The sequence below is a fragment of the Coregonus lavaretus genome (genome assembly GCF_964263955.1).
Source record: "Coregonus lavaretus genome assembly, chromosome: 36".
NCBI classification, from domain to species: Eukaryota; Metazoa; Chordata; class Actinopteri; order Salmoniformes; family Salmonidae; genus Coregonus; species Coregonus lavaretus.
In genome coordinates this window covers 7,705,665-7,718,107 of record NC_140023.1, presented here as the reverse complement: position 1 = coordinate 7,718,107, position 12,443 = coordinate 7,705,665, and the positions used below count along the sequence as shown (strand labels likewise).

The following is a 12,443-nucleotide window of genomic DNA, read 5'->3' as shown; positions in this document are numbered from 1 at the left end:
ATGTATGATGACACACTGACACAGATCTAAGGGGAAAGCAGAGAGACACAGTTAAGCCAATCCGTCAGCTTTCCTCCCTTTGTGCAGTCGTTAAGAGCTGACCATCTCCGAGCTCATTAAGCTTGTCAGTGGTGTGGCTAGACCCTGCTAATCTCCCATTAGATGGAGAGTTGTAATTAAATGAATCAGACAGACAGACAGACAGACAAGGCCTACAACACCCTGAGTCAGCTATCCCTTTAATACTTAGACGTCCTCAGCCCCTTGTGTAATACAGAAGAAAATACAGTTTAGTATGACTATCGTGCTAGCCAACGACGGTTAGGCTTTCCACAGGAGAGAGAGGTGAGATAGCCAAATGTGTGGACACTCCCACTGCCATACCATGCCAGCAAGGGAAGTAATCTAGATTTACAGGCCATTCTGTATTTGGTGCATCAGTAGTATGCAACAGTCTGCCAAGGAATAATGATACATATTTGACCAATACTTTCATAGTCTACTGATAGTAGTCTGTAATGTCCTGCTTTTGGAGTAACATTTGGCATAGAGCATAAAGACATACTCGAACTGTTCCCTTTTCAGAGAGAGCAGGAGTTATTATTTCTGGGATTGATGTCATACAGATGTAGCATCTTAATTTGAGCCAGTTTGCTACTACATGAAAATAATCCTGCAGCAACAGGATATGTGAATTATTATTTGGATTATAATTAATGGACATTTTTGTAGGGGTTGATACATTTTTCGTAAGGGAAAATCAAGTCTGAAATTTCAAAGTGGAAATTACAAACATCAGAAGCCTTTTAAACCTCAAATACACTTTGATGTTTAGAAAGTTATCCTTCAACAGGGTGATCATATTAAGATCCTACATCTGTATAGGCTTTGTAAAGTCTGGGGCCTCTGTAGAGGCTTAACAAGAGGATGGAGAAGCCTGTTAGCAACGTCCAACAGGAAGACACAGAGTCGACCTGAGATACACAGGAAGGCCAGACATTGCAGGAAAGTTCTCCTGCAACAGGGTGATCAAATTAAGATCCTACATCTGTATGAGTCCTTGTCTTATGTGCAATAGTGGAAAACACCAAGACAGAAATGCCTACGCAATCCAGCAATCCAACATCAAACCCACAATTTCCTTGTGAATGATATTTTCATCCCTATTGAACTAGAGGTTGTATGTTTTCATACACACCCACATGAAAACATACTACAGTTTACTATAAAATACTACAGTTCTTACTATAGAATTCAGTAGTAAACTGTAGTATACTGTAGAATATTATACTACACACTGTAGTATACCTCGGTCATGTGTCCGGTAGGTTTCCTCAAGGACAAAGCCTCCATTGCTATGTCAAAGGTAATGAAACAAAAATGCTATAGTAAATACTACAGTAATGTCCGCAAAAACACTACAGTACTTACTATAGTATATACTCTGTTTTTTATATATACTATAGTAAACTGTAAATAATACAGTATAGTACAGTCATGTCCGCAACACTACAGTTAATAGTACAGTATTCACTGAAGTGTTTTTGCTGACTTTAGTCCGCAAAAACATTACATTGAATACTACAGTTAAGTCCGCAAAAACAATACAGTGAATACTATAGTATTTAACCATAGTATACTATAGTATTTTTTCATGTGGGCAGTAGTCATTTCCGCTGGCCTACATAGCACACAAAGGGCTTCACACAAAGATTCCTCGGATCTGCCAATTAATGAGCCTCTCACTGAATGAATTTGAATGCTGCTTGGGGGAGCTTGGCACTTCACAGCTCTTCACTCCGTTTCATATGATGTACTACTGCAAGGGTCTGAATAGACCTGATACCCAGCTGATGATTCACTGTAATATCAGTAGACAGGATTCGTTTTACACAGCTGTGTTACCATGGCAGAGGCAAAACTATAGGCTTGTTCCTACATATGACCTGCACGTACACTATACTCTCATCAATCAACAAATCAATAATCAATTGTACAATTAATTCACACATGCTGTATATTGTTTGTAAACACAATAATATAAATGAGACCAATATTAAGTAAGAATAACAATAACGGAATCATACAATAACGTGCTCAGCCGTTTGATTAATGGCCATACACACTATAGAGAGCGGAGAGAAGAGCTCGCCATTCCCACTCACTGGCTGCCAAGACATGAAAAACAAAAGCCTGAACTGCCATACACACAACACAAGATCAGGCAGCTTGAAAGACCATGCCTTTTCTGCAGATTCGGGTTTCTGGCTAAAGAGACAGAAGAAATGCAAATCAAAAGAAACACAGGCTCTCACACCCTCAAACAGTCACTCACGCAGCTGAAGCAGACCTTTGGAAACCATTTGAGAAAGACAATTTAACAAATACTATGACGTAAATACACAAAGTTTTAATACCTGGTCACTAAACATCCAGAGGTTTCACCAGCCATTATATTGTGCTATAAAAGCTCACCTAAAATCCTGGCATGGACGGGTTTACAAAGTGATCAAGTGGGTACTAAAAAAATTGTCATACAGGTTAAAAGAATGGATATCCATGACCAATAGTATCAAAGGTATTTCAAATGTTATCAAAGAGCCCCAACCTTTCATCTAATGTTCATCCTTTCCAAAGCCATTTTGGTGATAGACACCCATTGTATTCCATGACAGCTCTGTGATGTTTCAGATCAATCTAAGCACCTATAAGCATCCTAAGTAGACACACACACGCGCACACACACACACACACACACACACACCTACTGGCGGAGGATGTTGTTCTCTCCTCTGTGTGACTATGAGCGCCTCACCGGGGCTGTTTTTGGCCCACATACAGAACACAGCAGAACACTATTCATTATAGCACATATGACCAAGCTCAGAGCACCACATTCACATCCGCGATATAGACAGATGCTTTATACTGTATGTGACTGGGAAGAATACATCACAGGGATAGGCAATGATTGGGCTATGCCTGGAAACACCACGAATTGAAGTATGTGCATCTGCCCAGCATTATAAAGGAGATGCTGTATACTGTATCTTCTATTCGTATTTGATCGTTTGCTTCTACCCAGTGAGCTGCTCTAGGCAGCTATAACTTAAGTGTCACCCAAGAGTGTTGTGAATAAATCAGGTAATCACAGCGCATGCTATTAATATGTGTGGAGAAAAAGCGGCTCACAGCTCCACAGTAATCAGGTCAACACTTCTACCCCTCTTCCATCCATTTTCATTAGAAGTAAACGACAAGAGCTGAGAGAGGATATGGAGTGTTAGTCCCAATGGAGTCCCTGTAAAACCTCCATCCACTATCAGCAGTAAAACTCTCCCTGGCAACATTACAAAAAGTGTATATTTATTGGATGCCTTAAAATAGTGAGCAGAGACCAATATCTCATGAAACTGGAAATTAATTTGATGATGATGACGTACTCTTGATTTTGGAAAAGGGACTTCAAACAACTTAGAAATGGCAAGAAATTGATTACCTAAATTGATTACCTAATGAATAAAGAAAATACCCAGCAAACCCAAATTGGTTCTGTGAAGGTTCTGTTACAGGTTTTGGTTTTTCCATTAATGTTTTGAGGTTGGACTTTAACACGTAGGGCGGACCGAATTGTGTCACCTCGTTAGTCAGTATGTGCTACACCTGTGCTGGTTGCCGTCTCATTAGTGGGAAGGTGTTTCACCTGTGCTGGCCAAGGTGCTATTTAAGAGTGGCTGGCCCAGTGCTCCAGTTGTCTTGATAGATGCGGAAGGTTAACACCTTTAGTTGGCGCTCCCTATTTGATTTTTAGAAAGACAATCCTTTATCTGATGCAACTTTCAGTGGACACCCCCATGAGTGTATTTCAGAACCCCTCCTAAAACCCCACCTGTTTCATTTTGGTTGTTGTCAGTGACTGTTTGTTAGTTCCCCTTTCTGTTTGAGCGACAATTTCTAGTTTTCTTGCTGGGGAATGTAACAGTTCTCAGAACATTGTTCTCATAACACAAACTGTCCAGTCTTGGTAATGATTATAGAATGTTTGTATAAAACATTTGTCTAATGTTGCAAGAACGGTTCTAGAACACATTTAATTGGTTCCCAGAATGTTTCATTAGGTTGTGGGAAGAGTCTGGTGGGAAAAATGTGGGGACACCACAAAATATATGTTCCCAAAACACAAAAACTGTCCAGTTGTGCAGATGATTATACAATGTTTCTTTTAGGGTGCAAAAAACATTCACCTGATGTTACATGAACGTTCCCAGAACACATTTAATCGGCTCTTTAAAGGTTCCCAGAATGTTTCATTAGGTTGTGGGAACCTTGTGTGGACATGACAAGAGATGTGTTCCCAAAACACGAAAACTGTCCATTTGTGCTGATTGTTAGCCTACAATGTTTCAATTAGGTTGCAAAAACGATTTGCCTGGTGTTGCAAGAACATTCCCAGAACAATTGTTTTATGTTCTTGAAAAGTTCCTAAAATATGTATTTAGGTTGTGGGAACATTGTGGGGATATGACAAGAGATAGGTTCTCAAAACACTAAAACTGTCCAGTTGTGCTGACATTCAGATAATGTTTGTATCACGGTGCACAAAACATTCCTTTGATGTTGCAAGAATGTTGACAGAACAGTCTTTCTGAGTTCTTTAAAGGTTTGCAGAAAATGTAATTAGGTTGTGGGTACATTACAAGAGATAGGTTCCCAAAACACAAAATATGTTCAGTTGTGATGACTTTCATGCAATGTTTAAGTTAGGTTGCACAGGACATTCACTTAATGTTGTAAGAATGAAATAAGTCAATTTTTATGACATTCATAGCATATTTGTTTTAGGTTTAACATAATATTCCATTGATGTTCATACAATATACATTTGGCCTTGTCTTTGAGGTCCTCAGAACATTTCAATAACATTTGGAAAATGTTACATTTAAGTTTGACCCAATATTACCACAACATTCTCAAAATTGGAATACATAACATTATCTTTCTCTCCAGATGTAATGGCAATTCACATTTGAAGGTGATATAAAGACACATGGCATTTTTATTTCATTCACAGGACATTTGAACAGCCTTTAATCATACAAACACAACCATATTTTGTACACTACATATGTTGACAATCTGCACATGTGGGGTTTGAACCTTCAATGTTTGGTTCCCTAGCCTGATCATTAACCCTCTGCACCACCAGAGGATAGCTGTGGCCTTGTGTTTTTTTTGGGGGTCAAATATGGTCAATCAGGACAAAGAACAGTTATTAAAATGTTCCCATCCTCTTCATATGATGTGTACTTGTAACACTGTATTTTATGATTTTCTTTCTTCATCACATGTGGGGTTTGCAAGTTTAAACCTCACATGTGCAGATTGTCAACATATGAAGTGTCAACATATGAAGTGTAAAACATATGGATGTGCTTGCATGATTAAATGCTATTCAAATGTCCTATGAATAAAATGTAAATGCCATGTGTCTCTATATCACCTACAATAAAGTCCTCAAATGCGAATTGCCATTAAATCTGGAGAGAAACAAAATGGGGATGTATTCCAATCTGATTTCTTATGCTTTCATTTGCATGCTGAAAATGTTGTGGTAATATTAGGTAAAACTTAAATATAACATTTTCTAAATGTTCTTGAAATGATCTGAGGACCTCCAAGACAAGGTAAGCTGTATATTGTGTGAACATTAATGGAATATTATGTTAAACCTAAAACAAATATGCTATGAACATCGTAAAACATTAAGGGAATGCCCTGTGCAACCTAACTTAAACGTTGTATGAATGTCATCACAACTGAGCATATTTTGTGTTTTGTAATGTACCCACACTGTTCCCACAACCTAATTACATGTTCTGGGAACCATTAAAGAACTCAGAAAGGCTGCTTTGTCAACATTCTTGCAACATCAAAATAATGTTTTGTGCACCCTGATACAAACATTATCTGAATGTCAGCACAACGGACGTAACCCAGGTTCTATGAACCAAGTGCAAATTTTGTCTCTTGACCCCATTTTCAAATCAGGCAACCCCTAGTTTGGGAAATCATGTGCTATGTACTCTCGGCCGACTAACGCTACCAGTGTGTCTGTGCCTTTAGGCCACTTAGAAAAGTCTCTGCATTGACCATCTTGTTCAGAAGTGTAAGTGAGTCATCCAGTAGTTCAGCAGCTACATGTGGTCAAGAAGTGACCGAATGGAAGAGTAGATGAGATCAGGGAAGATCACAGTCATAGAACAGCTGAGAAATAGATCTGATAATACATTATGAATGATATCTAAGCCTTGTGAAAGGAGGTTGCTTAGAAATGTATTTGACATATGCTGGTGCTCATTTATTCCCATTACCATACCAATTTTTTACCCTGATGAAAATGAAAATTCAAGAGATCAATAGCGGAAAGACGGAAGCGACATCAGGTCTGTAATTAAGTAGCCAAAAAGACCACAAATCAATAGGAAGTCCGGGAGTCTTTGATACCGTTTCTCCAAACCGCTTCCTTTGTTTAATCGAATAAGTAACACAATTCCGCTCCCAACCAAACGAGGAATAACAAATCCGTTCAAATATACCCACCCAACCCTCCTACTCTTAGTGTTTGCCCGTTTTCAAACAGTTAAACTTTGAATGCCATTCTCTTCCAGTGGAGTAGGAGGCTGCAGTATAAGGAGGACATTAAGTACTGTACCTTTGTTTTTCACATGTAGCTACAGCATGAAAGGAGAAACTTCCACCAAATCTCTCTACAAGGACTGTAAATATAGCACAACATCCCACAGCTTTGAAAGACAGACAATACATGGAATAGCTTCCCCACGTTCTCCTTGCTTTATAATAGAAAAAAATAGATGTTGCAGAGGAAATGTGGCAATTCACTGATGGGTGAAGGAAATGAAATGAAAAATAAACCCTGATAGAGAACAGACCACAAGGGTATGTGATGGGAAAATGATCACTTCATTGATGGATTTGACATTGTGAGACAGAGCCTTTCCTGCTCTGATTATGTGGTAACATACAAACACCTGGCACGTGATTGAATTCACAGACCCAGAAGTTTGTGACTGTTAGGCTGTCTCTAAGGATCAGCTTCATGTTGTAATGATACATGTACCAGAGAGTTAATTGAAATAGTAGGGAACCATGTTTCCTCTGAGTCTTCACACAAAATATGTCATATGTTTACCTACAGAATTCCTTAGAATTCAATTGAGCCCTTCTCGGTCATTTTTACACCTCATTTTGTGTCCAACATCTACCTATGGAGAGTACCTGTAGTAGAAGTCGATTTTTACAGTTCCCTAACAACACTGTGATTTCATTTGACCATGGAAAAAGAGCTACAGTGTACCATAATATGTATTACATTGAATTGAGCCCACATTTTTCACATTTAACCTCAGCAATGAATGTACAGAGCAATGTAAGCAAAGCAATCTGACCTCTCTGCTAAAAGATTTGTCAGACAATAATGTAGAAAAACAAAACCCCAGCTACTGCCTCTTCACTTATGTTCTGAAATTAACCGGGCAAATAGTATTAACAGAAAACAATAAACATAAGTAAGTTTTACTGTACAATTAGTAAATTGGCTTTTGTCAATTGCAAATAACATCAACAACATGCATGCCAGTCTTTCCGGGTTGAGGGTTGATGAGAGATTAACTGCTTCTCTTCTATTTTTTATGATAAATATTACTGTGATGAAAATTCCAAATTGTCTGCATAATCGAATAACATTCAGTTAAGACACCCATACCCCACAAGACATGCCACCAGGGGTCACTTCACAGTCCCCAAGTCCAAAATGAATTCATGGCAACGCACAGTATTATACAGAGCCATGATTGCAGTGAACTCCCTTCCATTTCCAATTATTCAAACAAACAGCGAAATTACCTTTAAAAAACGGATTAAACAACATCGCATGGAACGGCGGGGACTATGAGGGGACACACACAAACAAACACACGCACACACACCATACACACTCTAACACACAATTTTTCTATTGTATTGTTTGTATATACAGTGAGGGAAAAAAGTATTTGATCCCCTGCTGATTTTGTACGTTTGCCCACTGACAAAGAAATGATCAGTCTATAATTTTAATGGCAGGTTTATTTGAACAGTGAGAGACAGAATAACAACAAAAAAATCCAGAAAAACGCATCTCAAAAATTTTATGAATTGATTTGCATTTTAATGAGGGAAATAAGTATTTGACCCCCTCTCAATCAGAAAGATGTATGGCTCCCAGGTGTCTTTTATACAGGTAATGAGCTGAGATTAGGAGCACACTCTTAAAGGGAGTGCTCCTAATCTCAGTTTGTTACCTGTATAAAAGACACCTGTCCACAGAAGCAATCAATCAATCAGATTCTCAACTCTTCACCATGGCCAACACCAAAGAGCTCTCCAAGGATGTCAGGGACAAGATTGAAGACCTACACAAGGCTGGAATGGGCTACAAGACCATCGCCAAGCAGCTTGGTGAGAAGGTGACAACAGTTGGTGCGGTTATTCGCAAATGGAAGAAACACAAAATAACTGTCAATCTCCCTCGACCTGGGGCTCCATGCAAGATCTCACCTCGTGGAGTTGCAATGATCATGAGAATGGTGAGGAATCAGCCCAGAACTACACGGGAGGATCTTGTCAATGATCTCAAGGCAGCTGGGACCATAGTCACCAAGAAAACAATTGGTAACACACTACGCCGTGAAGGACTGAAATCCTGCAGCGCCTGCAAGGTCCCCCTGCTCAAGAAAGCACATATACAGGCCCGTCTGAAGTTTGTCAATGAACATCTGAATGATTCAGAGGAGAACTGGGTGAAAGTGTTGTGGTCAGATGAGACCAAAATCGAGCTCTTTGGCATCAACTCAACTCGCCGTGTTTGGAGGAGGAGGAATGTTGCCTATGACCCCAAGAACACCATCCCCACCATCAAACATGGAGGTGGAAACATTATTCTTTGGGGGGGGGGGGGGGGGGGGGGTTCTGCTAAGGGGACAGGACAACTTCACCGCATCAATGGGATGATGGACGGGGCCATGTACTGTCAAATATTGGGTAAGAACCTCCTTCCCTCAGCCAGGGCATTGAAAATGGTCGTGGATGGGTATTCCAGCATGACAATGACCCAAAACACACGGCCAAGGCAACAAAGGAGTGGCTCAAGAAGAAGCACATTAAGGTCCTGGAGTGGCCTAGCCAGTCTCCAGACCTTAATCCCATAGAAAATCTGTGGAGGGAGCTGAAGGTTCGAGTTGCCAAACGTCAGCCTCGAAACCTTAATGACTTGGAGAAGATCTGCAAAGAGGAGTGGGACAAAATCCCTCCTGAGATGTGTGCAAACCTGGTGGCCAACTACAAGAAACGTCTGACCTCTGTGATTGCCAACAAGGGTTTTGCCATCAAGTACTAAGTCATGTTTTGCAGAGGGGTCAAATACTTATTTCCCTCATTAAAATGCAAATCAATTCATAACATTTTTTACCTGCGTTTTTCTGGATTTTTGTTGTTGTAATTCTGTCTCTCAATGTTCAAATAAACCTACCATTAAAATTATAGACTGATCATGTCTTTGTCAGTGGGCAAACATACAAAATCAGCAGGGGATCAAATACTTTTTTCCCTCACTGTAGTTGTATTTTAAATGTATGTGACTGTCCTTGTCTATCAGTGTATCAGTGTGTTGTTATTTGTCATGTTTTGTGTTTTTTGTGGACCCCAGGAAGTGTAGCTGTTGCTTCAGCAAAAGCTAATGGGGATCCAAATAAACCAATAAACCAATAAATAATCTCTTCCATACACAAAACAAAATTATGAGCAAAGTCCAAATCCCCACTATTCATATACTCTGCAGCTATGAAAAATGCAAAATCATGCAAAATCACATGCACATGCACATTCACTGAGTAAAATACACAGAAAAAGTTCATCTTGTTATCCTCCCTACTTTTCATTATATTTTTTCAAGCTATTTTGAAGCTTGAGGTAAAAATATATTAATAAGATATCTCCACAGAACATCAATACATTTCTCTTTCTCAGGGGGGAGTTGCACTGATGGACTAGATAGATTTCACAGCTGAATCTGAAGAAATACTGCATTGACAACATACTGGACATTCTAATGCCTTTTCCTTCCTTTTGCTCAAAAATATGTAATTCACTGGTTAAAATGGCTGAATGTCATACATACACAACCAGAGACTCTGGAACAAACCAGACCATGTGACCTGAGTGTGTTTGCATGCAAGCACAAGTGCCTATATGCATGTTTGCATTTATGTACAGTCATTTGCATCAGTGCACATGGTGACACCCCTCATTTGAAGCACACATACCTGTAACTAGCTAACGCTACAAAACCAGATCAAGGACATGAATTCCAGTAGAGTCAACGCCTTCTAGTTCTACATGTGTGTCCTTCAGCATTGAGTTTGTATCAGCCTATTCAGTGTCTTATCGCTACTACAGTGCAGCACAAAAAAGTGCACTGAGGTTGAATGGGTTTTCACCCAGTTTGAGCACTGTTCTGCACACCTTACCTTTCTGTATACAATCATGTTGGGTGATTCATCGGCTACTCCATTACTCCCCTGCCCCACACTGTTGGTCTGTGCCATGATTCAGTAGGGTGAACAGCCTCAGTAATGATCAGGTGCTGAAGCAGAGAGATAGGACAGTGGAGAACATTATGGCATGGAAACATTATAGAAGAATCCTACAGGAACAAAATGTCCCTTACCTTTGAGCTACATACAAAATAGAAGAATACTTTGAGTGCATCAAAATGGCCTATCAGATGTGAGTGAGTCTGTTTCCAATCATAGGCTAACATGGTAGAAATGTTAATGTGATCAACTAATTGATGTATTAACTAGATGTTTTGGCTGGTTAATTTCAGTACAAATAGTAGCAATTACAGTGATGTGATCATCATCATCATCATCATCATCATTATCATCATCATTATCATTTCATATTCTACCATTATATACATTCCTTCGGTATTCCACCTGTTTAACAAATGCATAATATCGAGATTTAATGAAAGCTTATACAAAGACCTTATTGATTTCTGTATTAATTATCATTATGTAAGTTGACTGCTATCGTGCTTATTGACATTGGAGAATTCAATAGCCCCTGAGATCCGAGAAGGCAGCACGGTGGCAAGATAACGTGCACCCAAGCTCTAAATCGAAAACAGTGGATGCAGAGGATTTAACGAAATAGGCTCGGGTTGTTTCTCAAAGGAAAGTAAAGAACAATGTGTAAAATACATTTCATTTAGTGCCATTGAAATATAAAACGTAAATACAAAGTATATAAAAGACCGTTTAACTGAGAAATGTTCGAGGGCAATTCTGTGTGCATCCGAGGTTCAGTATCTTATCTTCGCCCCAAACGACACCCACCGCATCCTTTCAAAGATTCTTCCAAAACACATAGCATATGTAAATACCATAGTCTTCCATTAGCTCCCATCATCACATAGCTAATAGTCAATGAAGTGTCTCCATCAAGCCAAGACCCCTATAATTTCAGCACCATGGACAGCTACAGCAAAAAGCCCCGCTCCCTTGATCACTTGTCTCGATCTATCGTGAATAAAAGGAAAATATGTAAATAAGCAATCGTTCTTTGATGATTTACCTGAAAAAACGCACAGCCTGCGAATATCCTGTTTCTTTGCAGAACTGGTGTGCAGTGCGTGCGGTAGGCTAGGCTATGTCAACTGGCAGACATAGGAATTCGAAGATAATTCATTGGCAATTGGAAGAGGCAGGCATTCGATGCAGACTTGGTTGTTACCGCTTCCCTCCTCTCCAAAATGATGGTGAAAGCACTGGCGCGCGGCACCCACAGAATAACGTGAACGTGCATCGATCCATGACCAATCACGTGCAAGGAATCCAAACCCTTATCTGGCAAATTTACAGGGGACCATCAGCTTGAAGTAGCAATATGTTGTTGTTATAAAAGAGTAATGGTGGTCACAAATTTCTTGAAACAAATGTTGGTGAGCTGAGCAGCGAAACAGGCATACAACTGATGATGATGATGATGACGATGAATTGGGAATACACATTTAGTAAATTACATTTAATGGTGTAATGAGTACTCACCAAAACCTATAAATAAATTTATCCCTGTAATCTTTATGTATTGCTTATATTTCTGTACACACTGTGACATTTTGCATATTCAATAGTCATTATAATTAGTATTTTTTAGCATACCTTGCTAGAATGTTAATCAAATTGACATAGCCCAGAGATATCTGATTAGCATTTAGGTTGTTAATTAGATGGCCATTGGCATAAAGATGAGCTAATAATGATATTCTCATCTGTAGCCTACAATACATCTTCCTTCACTTCATTATGCATGCACAGTATGCA

At 39.3% G+C, this 12,443-nt stretch overlaps 1 protein-coding gene across 1 annotated transcript in view; it reads right to left on the bottom strand.

The window, feature by feature from the left end:
- The window catches only part of rgs7a (regulator of G protein signaling 7a), a 42,590-nt gene extending 30,716 nt beyond the window's left edge, over window positions 1-11,874 (bottom strand). Inside the window, exons 1-2 of the mRNA XM_084153302.1 lie at window positions 11,695-11,874; window positions 10,584-10,699 (exon numbers count right to left, since the gene is read on the bottom strand). Of these exons, the coding sequence (XP_084009428.1) occupies window positions 10,584-10,661 (78 nt within the window). The 5' untranslated portion in view covers window positions 10,662-10,699; window positions 11,695-11,874. The remainder of the gene's footprint in view (window positions 1-10,583; window positions 10,700-11,694) is intronic.
- Window positions 11,875-12,443: the final 569 nt, after the last annotated feature.